This window comes from Haemaphysalis longicornis, unplaced genomic scaffold (assembly GCF_048455015.1).
Source record: "Haemaphysalis longicornis isolate Haplotype H1 unplaced genomic scaffold, Haemaphysalis longicornis Haplotype H1 scaffold_3, whole genome shotgun sequence".
Lineage (NCBI taxonomy): Eukaryota > Metazoa > Arthropoda > Arachnida > Ixodida > Ixodidae > Haemaphysalis > Haemaphysalis longicornis.
This window is the reverse complement of record NW_027526335.1, coordinates 5,439,455-5,463,315: the sequence shown is the minus strand read 5'-3', so window position 1 is coordinate 5,463,315 and position 23,861 is coordinate 5,439,455. Positions and strand designations below refer to the sequence as shown.

The 23,861-nt window shown below is 50.2% G+C and overlaps 1 protein-coding gene across 3 annotated transcripts in view; it reads right to left on the bottom strand.

The window, feature by feature from the left end:
• The window catches only part of LOC144173883 (uncharacterized), a 91,771-nt gene that overhangs the window by 9,837 nt on the left and 58,073 nt on the right, over window positions 1-23,861 (bottom strand). For 2 of the 3 annotated variants that reach the window (XR_013323398.1, XM_077702185.1), the window contains exons 4-6: window positions 19,963-19,983; window positions 14,981-15,231; window positions 14,170-14,459 (exon numbers count right to left, since the gene is read on the bottom strand). Coding sequence is in view for 2 of the 3 variants with exons in the window: in XM_077702185.1 (XP_077558311.1) it covers window positions 14,170-14,459; window positions 14,981-15,231; window positions 19,963-19,983 (562 nt within the window). In the remaining variant the exon portion in view is untranslated. The remainder of the gene's footprint in view (window positions 1-14,169; window positions 14,460-14,980; window positions 15,232-19,962; window positions 19,984-23,861) is intronic. The other variant, XM_077702186.1, reaches the window with a different exon arrangement.

Here is a 23,861-nt window from a genome sequence, read left to right as displayed (position 1 = left end):
GTGATTCCGAGCCAGCGCAATGGTCGCTGCTGTTGACGTACATCGTGGTAGGCCAAGACAGGTTCGCAGGGGCTGAGCTTGTATACCCTGAAGTGACCGAGTAGTTGTGCGGCACGCTCCAGAAAGGACAGGAGAACTGTACCGTAGACAGCCCAAGAACAGCGCGTTGTATAGCTGTTACATTGACTTCATTGGTGCTCCCCACGTCTTGCCGCTGATGAGTTGGAGCACATGCACCACTGCAGAGAGCCTCTTCTTTATAATGTTTACGTGAGCGCTCCAAGAAAGGCCTCTGTCGACAACTATGCCGAGAAACTTGTGATTTCTCACATAAGACACCCTTTCGCCATTAATATACAAAGGGTACGCATGCATAGGCTTTCGTGTAAACGGAAGCACGGCGCATTTGGTGCTGGATATTTACAACCCTTGTCCGTGTAGATAGGAGGTCGTCAAGTCAGCGGCATTTTGCAGTCGGGCGCGCACATGCCACGAGTCACTCCATCTGCACAAACACATATATCGTCGGCGTATATCGACACGTGAACCCTCCTTGGAAGGCAAGAAGTCAGGCCAATTAGCGTAAGGTTGAAAAGTGTGGGGCTCAGGAGGCCTCCTTTTTGGGGAACACCACGGTGAGTATAGTGAGCTGATGTCGGCCCATCGGCAGTCATAACAAAGAATGACCTTCCTGTTAGGTAGTTCCGTATCAACTGGTAGACCCGGCCACCGAGCCCCACAGCCTGTAGTATTTTAGGAATCGCATCGTGCTCCACGTCGTCATAGGGGGCCCTTTAACGTCGAGGAACAACGCAGCACACATGCGCTTCGCACTTTTCCGCTGCTGCGCAAAAGTCACCAAATCAATAACACAGTCAATGGATGAGCGTTTGCGACGGAATCCAGACATGACATCAGGGTAGACATTGTAATGCTCCAAGAACCACTCCAGACGTGCAAGAATGATTCGCTCCATCAGCTTTCCAACGCAACTCGCAAGTGCAATTGGTCGGCATGCCATTGAATCCAGCATAGATTTTCCGGGCTTCAGGAGCGGGTCGAGGCGGCTGGACTTCCATTTTTGAGGAACGGAACCATCACACCACAGGTCGTTGAAATATTCCAACAAGGCTTGTTGGGCATCCTTACCAAGGTGACGCAGAGCAGCATATGTGACTCCATCAGGCCCAGGAGACGAAGCTCGCTTGCAGCCGATTCCGCCTGCAGTTCTTCCATGCAGAATGGGACGCCCATCCTTGAACCCCAAGATGCAGGGATGTGACTGGCGAGCAGTATCCTCATGCAGAAGACCTCGGCCACTTCGAGCTCTAGGCGGTTCTGGTAAATAGCCAGGGCCTTAAATTGGGAGCGCTGCTGTACGGGAGTCATTAGCCCTGGCACAGTTTTCCATATCCTCGACAAAGGCTTGCGAGGATCGAGCGAGTCACAAAAAGATTTCCAACGTTGTGCTTGTTGGGCAATGCGGCGCTGGATCTTTTGCGTTCGTCTGAAAATTCTCAAATCTTCGAGACATTTTGTTCGCCGGTATCTGCGTTCGGCGCGGCGACGAACAGCACGAAGGCGCTTCAGCTCCACGTCAAACTCGGTCACTTTTGGAGACAGCCGGACGGAACGCTTGCAGGCTTGGAGTGTGCTTTCAATGGCGGACTCTAGATTTTCAAGGTCATCGCTCCGGCAAATTTCTTCCATTCTTGATTTGAACTTGGACTAATCGGCTACCCGAATAACATTGGGATCGAAGGGACTTCGTAAGCCATTTATCTTTACATAGGTCGGAATGTGGTCGCTTCCACGAGTTTCTATGTCTGGGAACCACTGTACACTACCCGATAAACATCGTGACACAAACGTCAGGTCTAAACAACTGCCGTAGTTCGTTCCACGTACGTAAGTGGGGCTTCCGTCGTTTAGTAGGCCCAACCCTTGGTCTGAGGAAAAAGCTACTAGGCTCCGACCTCGCATGTTGGTGTTTGGCTTCCCCAAAGCATGTGGTGTGCATTGAAATCACCGGTAATTACCCGTGGACCCGTTGTTGTGCTTAGTATGTCATCCAGCTTCTTTCGTTGAAAGCGAGATGTCGTGTGTATGTATGCACCCACAAGAGTGAAAGTGAGCTGGCGCTTTCTGATGGTGAGACAGACGTACTCATTGCCTCTATAAGGTTGCACAAAATGGTGAATGTAGGACAGTTCACGCCTGATGAAGACAGCGACTTTGCTGGGATCTCCGAGTGTGGCTCATAAAAAAAGTTCATAGCCAGATATCCGAACAGGCTTGGATACGTTCGGTTCACAGATGACTAGTATAGGAATAGATTTCATAAAGACAAACTGGCGAAGATCAGAAATACGCGACATTAGTCCTCTGGCGTTCCACTGAAAAATGGAAGCGTCTTTGATATCCGCACTCAATAAACGTACGTTCGCCATGGTCCTTGCTTATCCGAGGCTTGCAAGTACTGGATCCAGGGCCTCCAGTACCTGAAGTGCACTCAACGCAGATGGTGTATTCAGACTGGTGAGAAATGTGCGAAAGGCATTCATGAGGGACCTCAGGACCGCGACGACTTGCCGATCTGAAGACGTAGCCGGGGCGGGAGAGCTCGTGACTGCCTTTAGCACTGAGCGTTGGGGCTCAGAAGGAGGTACAATCGGTGACAGTGGGGGCCACGCGTCGACCGGCGAGGCGACACCTCGGCGAATCCTGCGGGGCCGGAGGCGGCGGAGGCAGCGGAGGTGGCGGCCGCCGAGGGGGTAGCGGTGGTGGAAGTAGTTGTTACACTAGTGGCGGAGCCGCTTGCGTAGAAGCGTACGATAGAGAATGGTCAGCCTTCTTTGAAGACCTCCGGTGTCGAGACCGGTGACGCCACCGCCGCTGTCGTACTGTCGCGGCAGCCTCCTTGTGCGTGGAGTGGTCCCTCACCATCTGCTTCAAGACAGCGACCTCCCTCTTCATACGTGGACACTTCTTCGATGAGGCATCGTGAGGTCCCTCACAGTTGGCGCACTTCAGGGCATCTTCACTGCAGTCGCTAGCCTTGTGGGGCCCAGCGCATTTGGGACATACAGTGGCGCTGCCGCAGACTGCAGCGACATGGCCAATCTTCATGCACTTGTAGCACTGGAGGGGTTTCGGCACATAAGGTCGGACACACTGACGGAAATGACCCACCTTAACATGGGCGGGAAGCATCACAGCAAGCCGGCCTAGTTGGAAACGATTCATGATTGGACTTGCGCAAAACAAACGGGGACGAGGCTTGTCCTTGTCGTTCCTTCCTCGTCCCCGTTTGTTTTGCGCAAGTCCAATCATGAATGGGCGGGAAGGCTGCCGCACTTGAAAACAATCTTCAGGCACCTTGACGTACCAATGCGGCTTACTTGTCTGATGACGACACCTTCATCCGCACGTTTGATCAGTATTGGCAGGTCCTTCTCCGGGATAGACGTATCGATGTCATAAATGACGCCTATTTTTGTGTCTCCATACGGGGTGGGGTGGCATGGGCTCGCACTTTTATGTCGTGCAGTGACGTAATCTTCCGAAAAACCTCCAGTGCACTCCGATGCTCCACGTCGACGGCCAAGATGTTTCGCCGGGAATTTATCCTCACGTCCTTGACCTCACCTGGCACAGTAGCTTCGAGGAACGCGGAGGCTGCGTGCTTGTTGAGCAGCCTCAAGTTGTCCGTATTGGCCTCTGGTACGAACAGTATCGTGTGCACAGGGTGCTTAGGCACGGGCTTCACAGTCGAGGTGCTCGATCGCGAAGAAGCCGTTAGGAGCCTTCTTTTCGCCTTTTTCCCCAGGTACAGCTGAAACCCATCGTCGGAGTCCTCGTCACTGGGTGCCGAGTAGAGCTCGGTGTCCTCGCTTCCTGTCCGCGCTTCCTGGAGGAGGTGCCCGCCGGCGGATCGACGTCGCACGGTTCTTACGGGGGATCCCCGTCCATCACCCCTCAAACAAAAGCGGTGTCCTGTAGGTTGAGCGTGAAAAAAGCGCAAAATATCGCAGACGAGACAAGCAGAGTCCCACAAGAGGCACTTCGTAAGAGCGGGTATTACATAAGGGGTGGATTTTCAGGGTATAAAGAACATTTGCCACATAAGGGTTGATATATGGGGTGCCATTACCTGCCATGGCAGGTAGGAATGCCGAAATAATGTGGGCGAAATCACTTATATTAGCTCTTTCGCCTTCATAATAATATACTCTCAATGCTAGAGCACTGTGTATGCTTCTTCACAAACTATGCCTCGAGATCTAACGCACATTCCTGGTTGTCACTGTAATGAAAAAGTCGGTAGCAATGAAGTATTGTAAGGCTGTGGATGAATCCAAGAGCGTACGATCGGATGGGTTAGGGGGTTTTGTGGCAGCAGAACCTATGTCGGAAGGGGCTCATCAATAGTTCAAAGGGAGGGTAGGCATGAACGCATGAATGCCAGCATTCCGGATAGGGGTTTAAAGGAGCCATGAAGACAAAATTTGTGTTATTAGAAAGATTTCGTGTTTTATAGTGCCCCCATCGCTTGTCCGAATGCAAACGATGCTTTATTCACTGAGAAATTTATTAATTTAAGTTAAAATATTGATTTTCCCGCCAAATCGTGCGTTTTCATGATCTGCAATGACATCACAGGGCCTTGTTTACCGTTAGTGAACCTAGATGGCACCACCATACCACGGCAAGCTGTTTTCTGCCTTGGACTTGTTTGTGAACGTATTTTCACCTGGTTTGTTTTGTTCATAAAGACAATCGTTTCGTGAAACATGGTGCTCGCCCGACAAATACGGTCATGTAAGACATTGTCGCTTGCATCAATCGGCCAGTGTCGTCTGAAACAACCCCAAAGCTCCGCAGTCCTGTGCAGCTAAACCAAGCGTAGTGCGCGCAGTACCAACAGCAGTATATGCATCGGTACTTCTATGTTTACGTGTGCTTTCGTAACTTGCACTGTTTGTCCCACCATTCTTAGGGCTTTAAATAGAATGTGCCGTAAATTTAAGCGCGAATGGCTCGTTCGGGGAGCTTATAAGCTCTGCCTAATTTGCGTTTGCTTTTGCCGCCCTCCGCCAATCGCAGAGCTGTCTGATATGACATCATAGGTTCTGTTGCGGGGAATGAGCAAGTGGGTCGCATGACCATTCCCTTTTTTCTCAATTATGTAGCTTATTTGAGCGAAGTTTACATTCAAAGTGGTGTCAGTATGATTCTAACGAGGCAATCTTTTGAATGAACCAAACTTGTGTTTTCTCTTCGTGTCTCCTTTAACGCCCGACGTCCTTCCCGCTTCGTACTTTCAGGAATTCGGTAAACGCTGTTAGTTGACCGCACGTTTACCCCCTTTTAACAGCGGAGCTGTTTAAGTTTAAGCTTGGTCCGCTGGCATTAGCCCCCATTCCCACTCCCACTCACCACAAAAAATAGAAAAAAAAAACTGTGCCGCATGCGAAGGGCGCAATATCTCAAAAAGGGTATTATACGCCTCGAGCGCGGCCTGTAGGGGCGCCACTGAAATCCCCCTAGCGGCCCGTTTCTAAAGCAGCCGCGGGAGTCCGCGCCCCGCTCCCCATATCCGCCGATGCTTTTGCGGCACGTTCACGACTCAGATTTACCGTTTGCGGGCGTTTGAAATCCGTGTTTATGTGGAGCAGTCACTCTGTTCGCAAATAAGGTGTGTTTAAGGGAGTGTAAATGTTTCTGACGCGATCTTAGTGTGGTATATTCGGTCTGTATAAGCGCCAGGTGTGTGCCACAGGCCAGCGTCGCGGAACCGGCGTATGATAGAGCCGATTGTAGTTACACTGACCTGAATTTACTAGCCGTGTCTCCGTAACCACCGGTTCCTGAGATGTTCATGCTACTGCTATACACTACGATTTAAATCGGTTTTGTGCGCTTACATAATCAGCGGAGCACTCATGCCTGACAGCACGCCAGTTACGTTTGCCAATATTGTACCTCAGATATTGATCACCACCATTTACAAGCCAGTCTGTGTTAATTTCGGGAATATTCAACAAAAGTACGATGGAAAATTCATAATTATACTCGGGGATCAGCACACGACAGAGTCGTCTTGTCGTGAGGTGAGCGCCCGCAAAATTCATCTGCCACATATAGCCTCTGCGAGCAGCGCGGAGACGGGCTTAGAATTTAATCCGCGTCCGCGTCTAATGCTTCTTCGAAATATCGTCATATGGCACAGGGAGCCTGTAGAATAAAGCAGAAACGGGAATCAGAGGGCCTTATCACATGACACACTCTTCCAAAGACCCCTTTCATCGCTTGTTGAAGTACTTACCCTGTATACTTCCAAAAATGCGTCCGCCGCACGATCAGCTCTTCGTTGAAGTAGAAAAACAAAAGGAAAGTGAACGCGAGATTTGTGTGTGGGATTACTAAACCATTCATTGCTTGATTCCGCTCCGCATTTGTACACAGCGTCCCCCTCCCCTCGCCCCCACCGATGTCTCGCGAAAAAGCAGTGCATTTCGCGTATAGTTGGTTTAGTGAACCCTACCTGGCTTAAGTTTCGACGAACGTCTTTAGCATGTGAGAAGCTGCACTGTTTTTTTTTTTTTCATTTCTGTTAGAGTTATTATGTTTCTTAATTCCGCACTTGCACAGCATTTTTTTCCCGTGGTTTCATTAACTTGCCTTGGTTCTTGCTATATGGCGTGTGTGGGCACATATTTAACGACGCACAGGCTTGGAATTTACTTAACATTTTCGCATGGTTTATATTCTTATAACAGGCATTAGTTATTGTCCGGGATTGGGTAATCACATCCCTGAAACACATTTTTCTGCGACGTATATATTCGAAACGAAGCCGCGTTCGTTGTCCACGCTGCAAAATGAAGCCAGCCTCTCATTGCGCAGTATCAGGTCTAAACGAGGCGACAGTAGAATTCATTTTTTCCTGGTGTTTTGGAGGTGACATTGGTGATATGCTGCTGCCATCGCCGACGCCCGGAAGAGCGGCGACGAAGCGCGCAGAACCGCGTCCCCGGGCAGCTCTTGCAGGCGATCGCGTACTCTACGAAGACGCAGCTGTTTTTTAAGTGACCTAAACGTACTCTTTGCCTATAGACGTCACCATAACAAGTTTTTTTTAGGGCGTGGAAAGGCGAAAAGAAGCGAAACAGAACCAAAACACCGCACGAGCCCCTATCAGCCACGCAGCGCAAATCCCGTCAACGCCGCGGAGAAGCGGCGGCAGGCGGCGCAGCGATCGCGAAGCTCGAGGCGTATAACAGTGAAGCCGGCTTTCGCGCCTGCTCGAGAGTGAGTAGAAGGGGCATATGCGTGTTGTTACATTCAGGAAGGCGTCCTCGAACCAGAGCCTTAGTCATATGAGGCAGCGTGGTGGTCGAGCGGCCGGCAGAAGTTGCGGCCTCGGTGATGACGGCCAGAAGCCGGAGGTAAGCTTAACTAAGGAAGTTTATCCCATGGCGAGAGATAAGCCGAAGCAATAAAGGAACAATACCTTCCGGGCGAGCTTACAGCAATGCCACGAACAGAGCGACAACATGAATTCGCTGCTGCAAAACGAACTGAACTATCCACCGAGAGAGGGTGATAAAAGCTGTAACGGCTGCTCGGTTTTCCCAGTGCTTCTGTGCACACGGCCCGAAACTAGTAGACACACACAACACTCTTTCCGAGTTCGCGACGCCGGCAGTAGCGGCGCTCGTTGAGTCTGAGAGGGGGAAGGGGAGATCTCGGGTGCGGCGTCCGCTTCGCCGGGGAAAGTCTCAACACAAAGAATCGTTCGCTTCGTGTTCTGCGGCCTTAAAGGGACCCAGAAAAGCCTTGTGAAGGTGGCAATCAAATGAATTCAGGTGGTAGAATACATAACGGATGATTTTTGAGCCAAGTGTGAGCCCCATACGTTGTACGGATAATTTGTAAACAATTTTTGAAGATCGCCTTTCTCAGCCGATGAGCGCGCCGCCGCAGCGAGCCGACCGCGGCTGACGCAACGGCGATCGCGGCTGACGCAACGGCGAGGCGCCCCTCTGCTTCGGCCGATCGTCGGTCGCCGGCAACGTCACTGCCATTGGCTTCCGGTTGCTCTTCCTCCTTCCTGCGCGATCCCGAGGCAAAGGCGGGTCTGCAACGATTGACGCGTGCGTAGGCGCAGGAATGTAGCTAGCGGAGAGCGTCGCGATGTCGAGCGTCGCGAGCGTCGAGCGTCGCGATGTCACATGGGTATTCCCAGTGTTTCCAGTTGCTTTGAAAGAAGCAGAGAAGGAGGAGGAATCGATCGGCAAGGTGGCAGAGGTGCACTTAATTGCTTCTGGCACAGCTAATACTGAATGTAGATCAATAATTCCAACGGCATTGGATCGCTATATTCGTACTACGCGACAGTAAAGGCCTTTTGTAACTTTTACAAAAGGCTTTTCTGGGTCCCTTTAAGTCACCGACAGCGAGGCTCCCACGCGCCGGCCATTCTCCGGCAAGCTGTAACCTGTCCGAGGCAGCTTTCTTACACAGCACCGGAGCACTCCGCAACTTGCAGCACGCGCGAACACGGTAGCGGCGCACTGAATCGTAACAGTATGTGCAGTGTGCACCCATTACTATACCATTTTTAAGGTGATAATCTTTCCTGCGCTACTAAAACGCAAAAAAAAAAAAAACGGCGCAGCTTGAACTAGTTGTGCAAATGTGGAGAAACAGCTGGGCTGGGAGTCGACCTATAGCTTCTCCCCCCTGGGATCCGCCGACAGTGTGGGAGATCGACCGAAACGTCCTTGTAAAATCCGGCTGAACTTGGACTCACCTCTCATAACTTCGCCTAGCCTAGCAAGAAAATGGCAAAACTTAAAGGGGCCCTGAAAGGCATTTTGAGCACACTAAATGAACTAGCGCAATCGCTAGATTGGGTCGCCAACGTCACCTGTGCCAAGTATTACTCTTTTACGCGCAGCGGAAAGCTCACACTTTTGTTGCAAAGTTTGTCGCTTTTTTCTCACCCTTTCCTTCGTGTTTTTGGACGCCGCCATCTTCACATGTCTACATCATCGATTCCCAGATGTTCGTCATGAGCTAGACATCCTGCTATTGGGCGGCTTTTTCACGCACTTCCGGCAAAGAGATGAGTCGTCTGCTCAGCGTCGGCTCGCCGGCTGATCTGCCAGCGGAGTGCCGGAGTGCTTTGACATTTTACGACAAACGAAACAAGTGTAAACAAACGCTTAACCGTTTGTATTGAATGCAACACGGCCATAACACGACGTGGATTTTATCTTACGTGAGTACGTACCATAAAGAAAGTCCCGTGGCACTTCTTTGGTGCAATCGCAGAGAACGCCCTGAGCCGAATGCCCGGGTTTGACGCGTACATTTTATTCAACTTCAAAACAATCCAGAGATGCGTTTCGAACGAACGCAACGTCACAACATGCGTTGCAAGTCTGAACCTCGATTGACAGACGATGAGTTGCCTCCTCCTGCCCGTCGTAAATACGGCACTCACCTCACACCCGGTTTGCGGGGACGAGCAGCAAGTCACAACTCTGGCGCGCAAGCGAGAAGGCTTTAACCAGGCACACTACACATACCCCATGCGAGATTGAGTGGTACGTCGTTCGAGAAAGATAATCCAGACCATGGGAAGCACTATCCACCCGCAGAAGTACAAGGTCGCATTTCATCGCGAAACGAACGCGTCCACAACACACAGGAGGCGATGCACACACACACACACAGCTTCGGTCGCTGCATTGGCTTAGCTGCAAGCTTCGTTCGGACAATCAGCGATGCTACGACGATACAGAGCTGCGTGAGGACGACGTGCTAACCACTTCACGTATTTAAAAACACAGGGGCAAAGAACTAGGTTCATCGGAAGCAAAAAATCTTTCCTCCATTATAGTGCCTGAAATTTACTGGCTAGTGTGCCGAGTGCGGGCTCCAGGCGGGCGCCGGGAGCGATGTACGCGGCCGTCTGCCGCTTGGGGCGCTGCCGTGCGGGAGTGTGCGCGTTCATCCGGCCCGAGCAGATCGCGCGGTTACCTCCGAGCTGCGTAGCAGACGGCAGCGGCAGAACTTTCCATTCCCGCTTGCGACGAAAGCGAGCGAAAGCGACGAGAATTCTGTCGCGCAACCAAAATTTGTCCCGACCATTCGACAAAAACGATCGTCGCGCAACAAAGCGACGGAATTCCGGCCGCTCTCACTCGCTTTCGTCGCAAGTGCGAACGGGCCTTTATGCGCAATCTCCGCCCCACATAAAACAAGCTCTTGCTTGTCGCCTGAGCATACGGTTGATATCTGACTACGTTACACTGTGCTTGCCAGTGTATTTAAACGATGTCACTAGGTTTGAAACGTACGCGCTCGGCATGCAGCTTTGTAAACGCAAGCGGTTTCACATACGCACCCTTTTTTGCTGCTAATAGAGTTTTAGTACAGCGTTTGTGGCCTTTGCATACGCTAGACGCTAAATTTTTGCGTCCCGCTACGTGACACCGCGATGGGAGTTTTAGTAGAGCGTCTCATCAGTTTCGCGTAGCGACACACTAATGCATACGGCGCCATCTGTCAAAGGTTTTCCGAAATGTCTCGCCGGCTGATCTTCTGCTAGCGGAGTCAGTATATTATCTCTATGGCCGGAGTCACGGGTGGCCGGAGTGTTTGGACATTTTACGACTATCCAAACAAGTGCAAACAAACGCTTTCCCGTCAGTGTTGAATGCAACACATGGGTGCAGCTTGTCAGAACACGGGTTCTCGCTGATCGAGTGCAGCGTTGGTTTGCTCTTCGCCTTCACGTTCATCGCCGCTGATAAAGCGATCCGATCCGGCGCGTTTTGTGCACGGGTTCTGTGTCGGTTGAAAATGTCTTTTTTCACATGCCGCCGGTAGTAGGAATTACAACCACCGCAAAATAACACCCGGCACCAGCGGGGCCACATCTGAGAGCGCGCTTTTTGGATAAACAGTGCGCGGTGCACCAAAGGGAACGAGCGCACGATTCTCCCCACGCGGCTGCGAGTTCGCCGCCGATACCAACTGCAGCCCTGCAGCTACGTACACCGCGAAAGGGCAAGGCCAGGCCGCACACATGCGGCCAGGTCATTCGTTCGCTTTTCCAGCCTGTCTCCATGGTGTCTACAGAGATGAAAAAGCCGAAAGAGCTGGCCCGTAGCAGACGGCAGTCTGTGGGAGCGCAATAGCGGAAGTACGTCACCGCTGAGGAGCGGAGCATCATGGGAGGGGAGGCCAACAGCGAAGAAACAGTTGAAAGGAGGAGGAAATACGGCGCGACGATAATTCGCGGTTTTTGATTTACGATTTCTCAGCTAATACTCATCGCTTTAACAAAATTCTTGCAGGAGGAGATTGCTAATACATTGCTTTATTTGGTTACATGTACATCCATGCATCGGCGGAAGGCATTTCAGGACCCCTTTAACAAAACTTAGCAAAGCCTATCAAAGCCTAGCAGAACTTAGCAAAACCGGAAAAGGCTAGGTCGAACACCAGCTCCTGCAGCCTTGCATCACTAGTGCACATTGCGCAAATTTCTTTTACTATTGGTGCGTTTTGCTCATGAATAATGTATTTACGAGGTCTTACAAAGAGTGTGAACTAGAAAAAGGAAAAAAAAAAGAGATGTGGCATTCCTTCTGGAAACTGGCAAAATAAGGAGTGACTCATATTATTGACAATTTACAAACGGTCTGGAAGTTTAGTCTACGAAAATTTGACGCAGTCGACAGCCCTGCACATCACTTGTCCTGCCGCCATGAAGTCTAAGAATAGCGCACTGAAAGCAAGCAAATTTTTTGTATGAACGCAAAGACTCGGCATTTCGTAGTTTTCTCAGCGGTTATTCATTGTCTAAAGTTATTCTTTTATGCAGAAATGCATTATAGTCGGGGCTTGTCGTGCCTCCCTTGGCCGGCGTCCGCAGCGCGTCTGATGATGATTGTGGCATGATGCCCCTAGGGATTGGCCAACCAAACAATCCATCACGAGATAGCTTCGCGTTCAACCACCATCGTCATCTTCCCGTAGGGGAACCGCTGAAGAAGAAGAAGGAGAAGAAGACAAAGCTGCGAAGAGGAGGGCTGCGTGAGATGATGATTGTGGCATGATGCCCCTAGGGATTGGCCAACCAAACAATCCATCACGAGATAGCTTCGCGTTCAACCACCATCGTCATCTTCCCGTAGGGGAACCGCTGAAGAAGAAGAAGGAGAAGAAGACAAAGCTGCGAAGAGGAGGGCTGCGTGAGTTTTGGCTACCGTTATCCTCCTCGGCCGGCGCATCTTCCCGATCTGAACCCGGTCGAAGAGCGGCTCATCGCGCCTCGACTCCCCTTCATGAGCATCAGGCGGCTGACTCGAGGCAACGGGCAGTTTGGAATCAAGGGACAGGCGGTGAACGTGCCCATCGACGTATCGAAGTTTGTGCGGTGCCTTCCTCGCATGGTACCCGAGGACGTTGCGTTCGACGTTCACATCAAGCGGAGGCTGATGAGTCCGGCAACGTACAAGCGCGGGTTGGTGAAGCGCGGCAACATCCTGGCTTGGCTCAAGCACCTGGAACACACCCCGCTGTATCGCGCCATCAACGTTCGGGTCGATTGGAGTCGGCTCGATCACTTCGATGACCGCGGCGAACGAGAGGAACCGCAGGAAGACGACGTCGATGATGCTGACGGTGAGTTCGAAACGATTCCCGACGACTTTGACGTGAACGATCCTCTGCAGTTGGCGGTTGCGCTCAACGCGGTCTCGAAGACGCTTCTCTATAACGAGGCGGAAATGACGGGTGTGGGAAAAGAAAAAAATAAATGATTACGCTCACACTCTCGCCTCTCTCTTCGCCATTAATCGCATCACACTCATCGGTGCACCCAATGCATTTCTGCATCCTCACAATCCCCCTCGGGGAGGTGCGGGGGAATTTTTTTCGTTTAAGAATAACCACAAAAATTAAAAATGTTTGTCTCTTTCCTTCATGTTTAAAAATATGAGTGACGTTATGTAAGCCGCTACAAAATTGTCAGAAAGGCAGCAGTTGTATAGAATCAGTCGGGAAGAATATAACTACTGAAAAGTTGCCAGATACACGCGTTTGCAATACGTTCATGCGTTTTATAACAAGCTAAGTTCCTCCATGCGACTTTCAAATCTTATAACGTCACGAATCCCTGCACGCAAAATGGCAAAGCTGCTATGCGAGTTTTAACGTCTTTCTGGTTTTCTAGCTCGCCATAGCGCGACATTTAGCAAACTAGGCGCGTTACTAGTTAAGGCCAACTTGCTTGCTACCCTCAGTGTACTTCAAAACATCCGCGAAGGCGCATAAGGCACGTATGGGTGTAGCTTGCATTCTTCGCACAAACGTCCGTGCCGTTTAACTTATCTTATACGTTACTTTTCTTGGCTTATTCAACTTGGGAGTATATAAACCACTCTTTCGACCTCCAGTTTAGCTCACAGCCCTATACGCCTACGCCTGTGCTTATATATCTCCAGACTGTGTCGAGGCATTTTTGGTGCCCCTTTGCTTGTAAACGTATGCCTCTGCAGCGCGTCGTTTGCTTTCCTTGCCATTTTTTGTGTCTTCTATAATCGTTCGCGTTTCTTTCTTTGTTGCAGCCCGTCCACAACGCCTCCATGCAACTGTGGACGGCGCGGTTGACCAGCAAGTTCTTATACGATCCAGCTTGACCCGGGAAAGAAGACCGCTCCACCCTGCGGGTGCCCTAACAATCGCACTGTTGTTCGTTAAACATTTTCATTCATTTATTCCCCGTGCCCCTTCCCCGGCGAGTACAGTTTTCTTTTCTTTTCGAGCTTCACAAACGGTGCCCAGCGGAAATGATTTCGTTTTCCTAAAACCAGTTATACGGAAGGGAGGCCGAATTCACTCCAGGAGCAACATTTTACGGAACCATTTCGGGTGGGACCCGTCATTTCTTAATAAACATTTCTAAAAACAAAATAAACCGGTTATATGAAAGAGAGGACAGTAACGGCATTTTGTTACTGGCCTACAGGAGCGATTTTTCAGGAACGAGCAATGTTTTACGGAACCCGTTCCGTTTCTGCAGCAGAGAGAAGAAAATAGGCTTAAATATGTGCGCCTTCCTATCCTGACTTCCAGGACAAATACCTGCAGCTCCGCACGTTGTAGAAGAACCCGCTGGAGCACTCGGCGTAGTCTCGGCACTTGCAGCGGCAGTCCCGGTGGTCCCACAGCATTTCGGGCCCGCTGCAGGCCTCCATGTCGCGGGTGTTGCGGCACACGCAGCGGCACTCGGTGTACTGCTGCAGCGCGTTGCAGTCCGAGGGCCGCTCCTTGCACTCGCAGCCGCACTTGTCGTGCTTCTCCAGCGTCACGATCTCGTGGCCCACGAAGTTGAACTTGCTCGCGCCAGGCTCCGGGTACTGGGCCTTGATCACCTGTCGCCAGATCGGTATACTGTATACACGCTGGACAGCCCGGCATAACAGACACCACGGTAACGGTGAGAGAGTCGCTTTAAAAAAGAAACGGTCTTCGCAGAAGAAATCAGCAGGTAATTACTATGTCTCATTGTTTTTTTACTCTGACACTACTGCCAGGGCAATGTTACCCGAACGGAATAGATGAAAACTGCATTTACAGCCACGTACACGCAGCTGTTGGTATCCGTCGGCCATTGCGCGCGTATATTCACGCATAAGAACATGTTGAGGTCTGTCCTCGATATGCACGTTTTCTGGACAAGCTGACAAGCCTTTAGATGAAGCTGAAAAGCCACTACGTGAAAATCTTTACCTTATGTGAGATTGGAACTAAAGCTTGACAAAAGGAACGCGAGGCATGATATGACTTACAGGTAATGAATAAATTTATTGCGATATATTCTTGTTAGCTATGCGCACTATTCATATGAATATAAGATGAAACCAATCAATCAATCAATCAATCAATGGTGAACCTTGAAGGTGACGTTGCTGGTCTTGGTGGGCGCGCACTTGAGTATGGAGCTCGGGCAGCAGCCTCCGCAGCGAGGCACGCGTGTGCACGGCGGCCACAAGATGATGCTGGGATCGCTGGGCTTCGGAAACTCGACGAGTTGCTTGCTCGGCAGGCACGTGCCGGGCTCCGGGTTGGGAACCGCCGCCGCCGCCCCGCCACCTGCGTCGTTGTTGCCCACCACGGCCGCCGCCAGGGGCCGCCACAGAAGCACTACACTGAATGCCACGCACCGAACGCCACAACACACCCGGGACGCACAAAGTCCGGGACGTTTGGCTGTGTCCTTCAGCACTAAAGTTAGGATCTGAGCGTGCTACCCGGCACTGCAAGTCAAGCCGGGGAAATCATGGCCCTGAGCTTCGTCCTGTTATCTTCTCTGCAGGTTACACAGAAAGCGACAAACAACGCGCGGAGCATCTGCTTGCGTCATGCGCAATGTCCGATAACGGTGCTGATAACGAGGTTGCCTAATTTCACGGCTCGAACATACTTTGGGTGGTGCCGTCTGTCCCGTGACCTTAACTTAGGCAGCCTCGCACTCAACCTCTGCCGCAGTTCTTGCGTATGGACTTACTCTTTATATTTGGTCGCACGGCCTCCCACGGGCAAGTTATGAAGCTTTGCAATGCCAACACGAAAGAAAGTACCCGCGGACCCGCACTCTGGTAAATATTTTCTAGCACGTAGTGAAGTCTGCCTCGCTAGCCTCTACGGGGAGGCTAGCGAAGCCCGTTGTTTTAAGCATGCAGCCCCGCCATTTGCACATTTTAGCATTTGCACATTTTAGGCGTTAGAAAAAAAATTAATGGAAGATCTATTGGTGGATACTTGAGAATGTGTGAGCATCTTGTCCCTCTCCTTCGCGGACCTGAGACTAGGCCTGATGCGCAAGCCTTGCTTTGGTTTCAGAAGTCCCAAACACGGCGTTTCTCGCTCGCTCCGCGCACACCATACCAACGGCGCTTAGCGCTCTAACCGGCTCGGTGCTCACATTTGCCCAATTCAGCAGCGCCATTGGCTGCCTGTCGCTCCTTTTGTTGCCCACAAGTATTGCCGCTTCGTCGCCGTCGTTCCCGTTTCTTCCTCTTTCGCCACTCTGCATTGGCTGGAGAAGCAGTGGCGGGAGTGTCGAGGCCGCGTGGGACGAGTGCGCCGCGCTTCGACTTGACGTTGACTAGCGGTGCGAAGGCAGCCTCGCCGTAGCCCCGCACTCTTACGTCATCTGTTCTTTCGCTCTGTTGTCGGATCGGCAGCGGGAATGTTTGCCGACATGGCCAATCCATTGCTCACGCAATAAAACTGCCGAGAGGTGCTACTATGACGGCTGCTGATACCCGGTTCTTGGAATGGAGCCTAAGCCAGAACTAATCTCGCAACAAAAAACGAAATTTTGTCCTTTCGGTAAAAAAAAATGTTTTGCGTAAAGACACTGAAGATGTCCCTTTCACGCACCTTCTCAGTGTTTATAAGCAAGCTCCAATACACATTACGAGTGCAAAACGAAGGCTCGTATTCCCACCTGGTTCACAGGCCTGAAACAAGTCAGCGACATTTATGGGCCCGCACAAGAGGAAAAAAAAAAATTTACAAGGGTTGGCTCAGTCTGCTCCGATAGGGTTGACCGAGCTAATTGACTAAGTCAGCCCAACTCGCTCAGACTGTAATGACTAATCCTTATTATGAATACGCAGAAGCGCCCTTTGCAGCAGCTCCATCTGCCCTTCTCGACTTCAGTGTAGCAGAAACACCAGATGGAAATGCGCTTTATTTTTTTTTTATATTTCGCAAAAGTGCTGCCTTGCACGAATTCTCGAGGCCTGAAGCGGCAAAGGAAAAGGGGCATGCAAACAGTTTTACGAGAAGCATATTACAGAGTGAGCCCGAATAAAAGTAATTTCGGTTCTCCTGACTTCACGCCTGGTCCTCACGTCCCTTATCGAGCACGACCGGCACGAAATCAACCAAACAAAGTGAGTACACATAAGAGTGACAGAGACTGCAAACATGCAACTAATGAGTTCGCTTTCCGTCTAAGCACATAACTATACTAGAAAGCGAGTGCCCTTGGCAATCTTGGCTATGCTACAGGACGCATGGTTGCCACGACGGCTCTAGCCAACCAAATTCATTTTTTGACTATTCACCTGGGCCTGACGATTCACCTCGACTTTTACAGTAAGTGTAACATTGAATAAACTTGGGCCCTCATTACGATGACGAAGTTGGGACCTCTTAATGTGGCGGAATATGGTGCGTATTCTTCAGGGCAGAGGATTCCACGCACTGTGAGCGTGCCAGTGATAGTTGAGAAGCCAGTTATACCGGCCACTACTTTTATAGCTTACACGTAGTCGTTACACGTTATGCAAATTCTAGTGGAATTCTGTAAATGCAAGCGAATTGCCCCCTCGTTGGGGCCCTAAACAGGATTCCAAATGTCGCGATTTTACGTGCGCAATTGCTGGAGTACTAGCGAAGGAATGTCCTGCCGGAAAAATGGTTTAAAAGTGTTGAATATTAGCCGAGTTATCGTTCATTAAAAAGAGCCAGCAATAAGCCTGGAGCTTTTAGCCTGTCATAGCACCTCCGAAGCAATCATACCCCTCCGCCCTTAAAGGAGCAATGAAGAAAAAAATACGTTTGTGTTGTTCGAAAGATTTCGTGTTTTATAGTGCCCCCAGCGCTTGTCCGAGTGCAAACGATGCTTTATTCACTGCGAAATTAATTAATCTAAGTTAAAATTTTGATTTTCCCGCTAAATAGCGCGTTTTCGTGGTCTGCAATGACACCACAGAAACCGACCGCTCTGCAGCCGATTGGAAAGCCTTGTTTACCGTTAGTGAACCTAGACGGCGCCACCATACCATGGCAAGCCGTTTTCTACCTTTGGTTTTTTTTTTTTTTTTTTTTTGGCCGTATTTAAACCGGGCTTGTTTTTGTTCAGGGAGAAAACAATCATTTCGTGAAACATAGTGCTCACTCGACAAATATGGTCGCGTAAGACACTGTTGCCTCCGTCAATCGGCCAGTGTCGTCTGAGACAACTCCAAAGCCCCGCAGTTCTGTGCAGCTAAACCAAGCATAGTGCGCGCAGTACCAACAGCAGTACGCATCGGTATTTCTATGTTTACGTGTGCTTTCGTAACTTCCATTGTTTGTCCCACCATTATTACTGCTTTTAAAAAGAATGTGCCCTAAATTTAAGCGCAAATAGCTCGTTCGGCAAGCTTATAAACCCCGACTAATTTGCGTTTGCTTTTGCCGGCCTCCGCCAATCTCAGAGCTGGCTGGTATGACATCTGTCATGAGTAACCCCCCGAACGGGTATGCACCGAAACCTCCCAAGGAGTATGTGCCAGTCAAGAAGGTAAGAAGTATGCAAACAGGGAAATGATCATCGAGACCAGAAGAAGAAGAGGAACGAGGCAAGCGTCGGGAAAAGGAAGAAGAGAAGACCAGGCGACACTTTTGCCAAGAAATTGAATCCGAAGAGCATTTCTTTCTTTTTTGCCGTCGATTTTCTAACCATCGGAGAAGGCTGCTGGAGATTCCCCTGCTACTTCTTGGACTGCCTTTGACTGTACCGGTGATTTTGTCGTTTGGGGGGACTAGGCTGGGCTGATGCCATAGGGACGTGTGCAACGCCATCCACTCCTTCATTTCGAAGACAGCTCGTCTGCAGTGCTAAAAACATTCCGATTAGGCTGTCTTTTACAATAGTTTTCTACTCTTCTCTCTGTTGTTTTTTCGTGTTTTCTCTCTCTCTCTCATTAACCTAGACCAAATTATTTCTTCTGCTACATTATTTTGCCTCGCATGATTGATTGTAATGAAAACATAACTCTTCTTGGCCAATCCCCCTAAGTGGGTATGCGCCATTTTTCGGGCCATTACCACCACCGACGGTCCTGGAACCGACCCCAGCGTCAACGGGGCCTGACGACGTCTCAGGTCTACCGACACCCCCGCGGCAACGCACAGTCGGCAACTCCAGAAACGGGAACCAGCTGGGCTACAGGCGGCGACGCTCGGGCTACGCTGCGACGCCAGTTCCACATCGCCACTAGGGCTACGCTCCCTTGGCTGCTGGCGGCGACGGCTGGGACAACTTCCTGCAAGCCTCTACGGGACGCGACAGTCGCCTTGATTTCTACGCCGAACAGGAAGACATCTGCTGCAGCGTGAGTCGACGCCATCCTTCACGACTTTTAGGCGAGCTCAAACCAATAAAACACTTCTTTGAGTGTTTACGTACTTGTCGTGTGCTCCGGAAGATAGTCCTCGTATATTAAACGGTTTTTCAATGTATCCTGTCCGCTTGATGAATTGACGTGACAACATAGGTTCTGTTACGGGAAATGGGCTAGTGTGTCGCGTGTCTATTCCCTTCTTTCCTAATTATGTAGCTTATTTGAGCGAAGTTTACGTTAAAAGTGGTGTCAGTATGATTCCAACGAGGCAATCTTTTGAACGAGCCAAACTTGTGTTTTCTCTTCATCGCTGCTTTAGCGGAGCGCCGCTCGCCGGAACCGCACCGCCGCACCCGCGTTTCCCCCGGAGCCGGGAACGCTGATTGGCTACAGCACTTAAATGGGTCCACCAATAGCGGCGCCGTGCTGTTCAGTGCTTCGTGCGTCATAGACGCTGCGTCAGAGCATTCTGCCGTACGTCAGCAGAGCGCGGCAGTACGGCTACGAGGATAGGTAAACAAGGAAAGAGAGGAAGGTATTTTCTGAGTGTTTGTGTAATATGTAGTATACGTTGTCGTGAAGGCGTACTCTAGCGATTGCGTGATTGAAATGGCGACCTTTGGCAGCCTATTTAGGGCCCCTTTAAACGTTGCGGTTCTGGAAATGAAAGCTCCCGTAACATTTTGTCTGTAGGTACAGACCTTTTTATTCACGCGAAAGCACTTCTTGTAATGAAAAAGGTACCACATACCTCCAACAGGTCCTTTCTTTCCTGAAAAATAGAAAGAGGAAGCAAGATGTAGTACCAACTCTTGGCCCGTCGCGTAAGGCAGCACAGGAAATGCGGCCATTAGACGTCAAGCTCTTCCTACCACGTGAATACTCACCAGAGAAACGCCGCGGAAGTTATGCCAACAAAAGACATCTGCCGCGCGTACAACATTTGACGTTCATGCGCGGATATTACATATGTGTATATCAGTGTGGAACCGAAAAAAAAATATCGGTTCAGTTGCGGTTCGGGTTCGTGTAAATTCATATCGTCCCGGTTCAGTTCCGGTTGGACTAAATAAGGGGGCCGAACCGGTTCAGGGCGCTGAGTTATCAGCGAGGTGAGAAAAAAAAAAGTTTACTAGTTTAAAGCGACCATAAACACAAAATACAAACAAAAATTCAAAATACCCGCTTTTTCACAAAAACAGTGGGGCGTTTTCAAAGACAAGCTTTATTTGATTGGGACAGATGTAACAGATTGGGACAGCACTTGGCAGATCTTATGTCGACCTAGGAATTATAGTTCACAGTATTTTCTAGGGAGATGCGTCAAGTGTGTCTGCTCGACATTTTTAATTTGAACAAAAAAGTGTATATATAGCTCTTTGACACGACGTATAAGACACCTGAAGTTAAGGTAAGATATCTGTCCCCGAACCCTTAGTCTTTCTTTGTGAAAATAAAGGGTTTTTGTGAAAGAAAAAAAAGTTTGCAGTCAAGTATTTGCACTTTTCATGTGTGGGACCTCTTCAAGCAAATTACGAAATGCAACAAGGGGGGACGTTTACGGTGTGGACCTTGACCTCTGCGCGATGCAAGAACCTTGCAGCCTGATTGCTCCCATACAGTCGCAGCGAAGGAAGGGTAAAGTGGATGTGTCATATCGCCAGCAGGATACCGAAAGCGTGTCTTGTTCAGCCTCGCGATCCGCAAGCGCGACCAGCAGCGGCATACCATTGTACCAGTGCCGCACATACGTTCCCCCATGCTGTGACTACGTATAGGGCGCTGATGGTATTGTGACTGCTGTGAAGTGCGTGAGAGGCTACGAAGTTGACCTCGCGTGAAAGAGAAAAGCTCTCAGTGAAATTGACCGCGTATTATCAACAACGGGTGGTCCAATGGTTTCGCTGTGAACCGGTCGGTAGCCGTTATTTATTTTTTCGGTGCAGTTCCGGTTCGGGTTCAGCGAGCTCAATATCGCGTGTATATATATATATATATATATATATATATATATATATATATATATATATATATATATATATATATATATATATATATATATATATATATATATATATCCAATTGCGATTGTACATGTGGGTGTTAAACCATTTAGTAACTTCCAGTTCCTGCGTGACATTATACCACCTGTTAGTCGAACCAAATCGAATTCCATCAAAGGAAATTACGCTCTCATCCCCTAGCGTGCGATTAATGCTAACGGTCATGGCGTCCACAGGAACGCGCAGGCATCACCTAGAAACCACGTTGTTTACAGCAGCGCCTTGCCGATTTAATTGGAGTGGTTTCAAATAACGCGCTCATTCCGAGAGTGCAGGACGTCCTAGCAACCGTGGCGTCCACAGCAACACGCGACCTTCCAGAAGTTCGTCCGAACCCGCCGCGGTGGCTCAGTGGCTAAGGCGTTGCGCTGCTGAGCACGAGGTCGCGGGTTCGATTCCCGGCCGCGGCGGCCGCTTTTCTGATGGAGGCGAAAAGCAAAAACGCCCGTGTGTACGAGATTTCGGCGCACGATAAAGATCCCCAGGTGGTCAAAATTAATCCGGAGCCCTCCACTACGGCGCGCCTCATCGCCTGCGTTGCGTCGGCGCGTTAAACCCCAAAATCAATCAAGAAGTTCGTCCGAGACGTTCCTCGGAGTGACGTCACAGCAGCTGTCCGACGCTGCAGCCTCGAATATTTTCGTTTTTCCCTCCACTTGACCTTATTTCACTTTCCGCTGGCCCCGCGCACTGCAGGGCGTCGTCGACACGAAAAAGAAATCCTGGGCTAAGGTCTGCCTGGGCGAGTGCCCTGTGGCGCCGAATATTTCTCCCTGCCGGCCGCCACAATCCCTACGCGTATGTCTTCATTTGCAGTCAACCTCTAGCTGCTGTAGACAGGCTAAGCATGCTTAACTCACCTTAAAACACCAATGCAAATCTCAAGTCGGCAATTATTGAAAGGAGAATAATTTACTAGGATACTTCTAGGTTTACTCCGGGCTGCTTCTTTAACAAGGTAAAAGATGCTCGCGCGTTCATATATGCTCAGGCACCGTGTTTACAGTCTCTAAAGACTTGGTAACATCGAAGCATTCGTGATATGTCTCGAAAATTATAAAAACCTACAGGTAAATCTAGACCCTCATCGCGTATATACCCAGCACAAAAATTTATTGGTAAATTAGCTTACTGCAGTCCTGCATTGGTGCTGGCGATGTTACTTCCTTTCGCGGGGGCAAGAGCACGATACACAAACTATATTTTTTTTTATTTTCTATAGGCCCGTTCTCTAGCCGTCTCGTCGCAGTTTCCGGTAGTAAAGTTAAATGAGTCTATCAAGGGGGGGGGGGGGGGGGGGGGCGTTCTGATGCTTTATGCTAGAACCAGGCTCATGGTTATAGCACATTGCAGCCCTGGTTTTAGTATTTGCGCGCTGTACTGGGGATGCGTGATGCGTCCTTATTTGTGTGGATGCTCCCCCCCCCCCCCCCCCCCCCCCCCCGCCCCCCCTTCCCTCCGACTCCTGGCTGCCTATCGCGCGCTGGGACGCCCAGTTCCAGTGCCCCAAACCCCCGACTCAATTGCCTATAAACAGCCCCTCCCCCTCCGGATGGGAAGCCGCTCTTTCCAGCTCAGCCTTGGACGACCAGCGCGGACTGATCGACCGGGCAAGACGGATCGCAGCAGCAAATGGGGCCCTGGACTAAGGGCACCACCCTCTGAGAGCTAAATAGTCTGACTTTATAGTAAAGTTTTCTACTACTACTACAGTGCGCCCTGGTCGACACGGCTCGGGCCCACAGAGCTGCCCTTCCGCGGCTCAACCATGCCTGGGGCTAGCCAGAACAAAACGTTTCTCTCTCTCTCAGGTGTAGAACGTTCTACGTTCATTGTGCATGGGAGAAGCAGTTGCTTTTTTATATTTAATTTTCCCGTTCTGTCAGGGGAGGCGGCCGAACTTGTTGGCTTGGCACTTCTGGCGATGTCCTTCCTGCGGACGTCCTCAGGACGTTCTGCGGGTTCCCAGGTTCAATGGATATTAATTCATACTACAGTGCTGCTCAGCGTATGTTCGGCGGTATTTATATAGCTGCTTCAGTCGTGACCGAAACACCTAGTGTCACTAAATACTAGAAACACCGATATAGCCTTCATTGCAGACGAGAACGCCCAGAGTTTCTCTGACAGGAGTTGTGGCGCCATCTGCGTGGAAAGACGTGTACCGTGACGACTGCGTAAGACGCGGGCATAAAGGCCGCTCAGAAGTATTGCCGGAGTCCTCCAATGCCTCTGGTTTTGCTGATGCCGCGTGATCCCCCCTCATTCTCCAGGAGAGATATCCCTTCCTTCTTTCTGCTTGAAATGCTCACCGGCGCGAAGCGGTCTAGCAGGCGCGCTCTTATCAGACGTTAGCCTTGGCGGCCAGCGCGTCAAACAAAAATAACAACAAAAAAAAAAATCTGCGCGATATCATTCGCGTTCCCGGCGTCGGAAAACAGTTCGCAACGACTTATTGCGGATGAATCAGGCAACTCAGCTTGACAAGCTCTGTGACAACCACAGCAACAAAGATCAGGAAAGATTATGCGATGCTTCAGTGAGAACGGAGCGTTAAACAAAAATTAAATGGTTTTAATAGATTCTA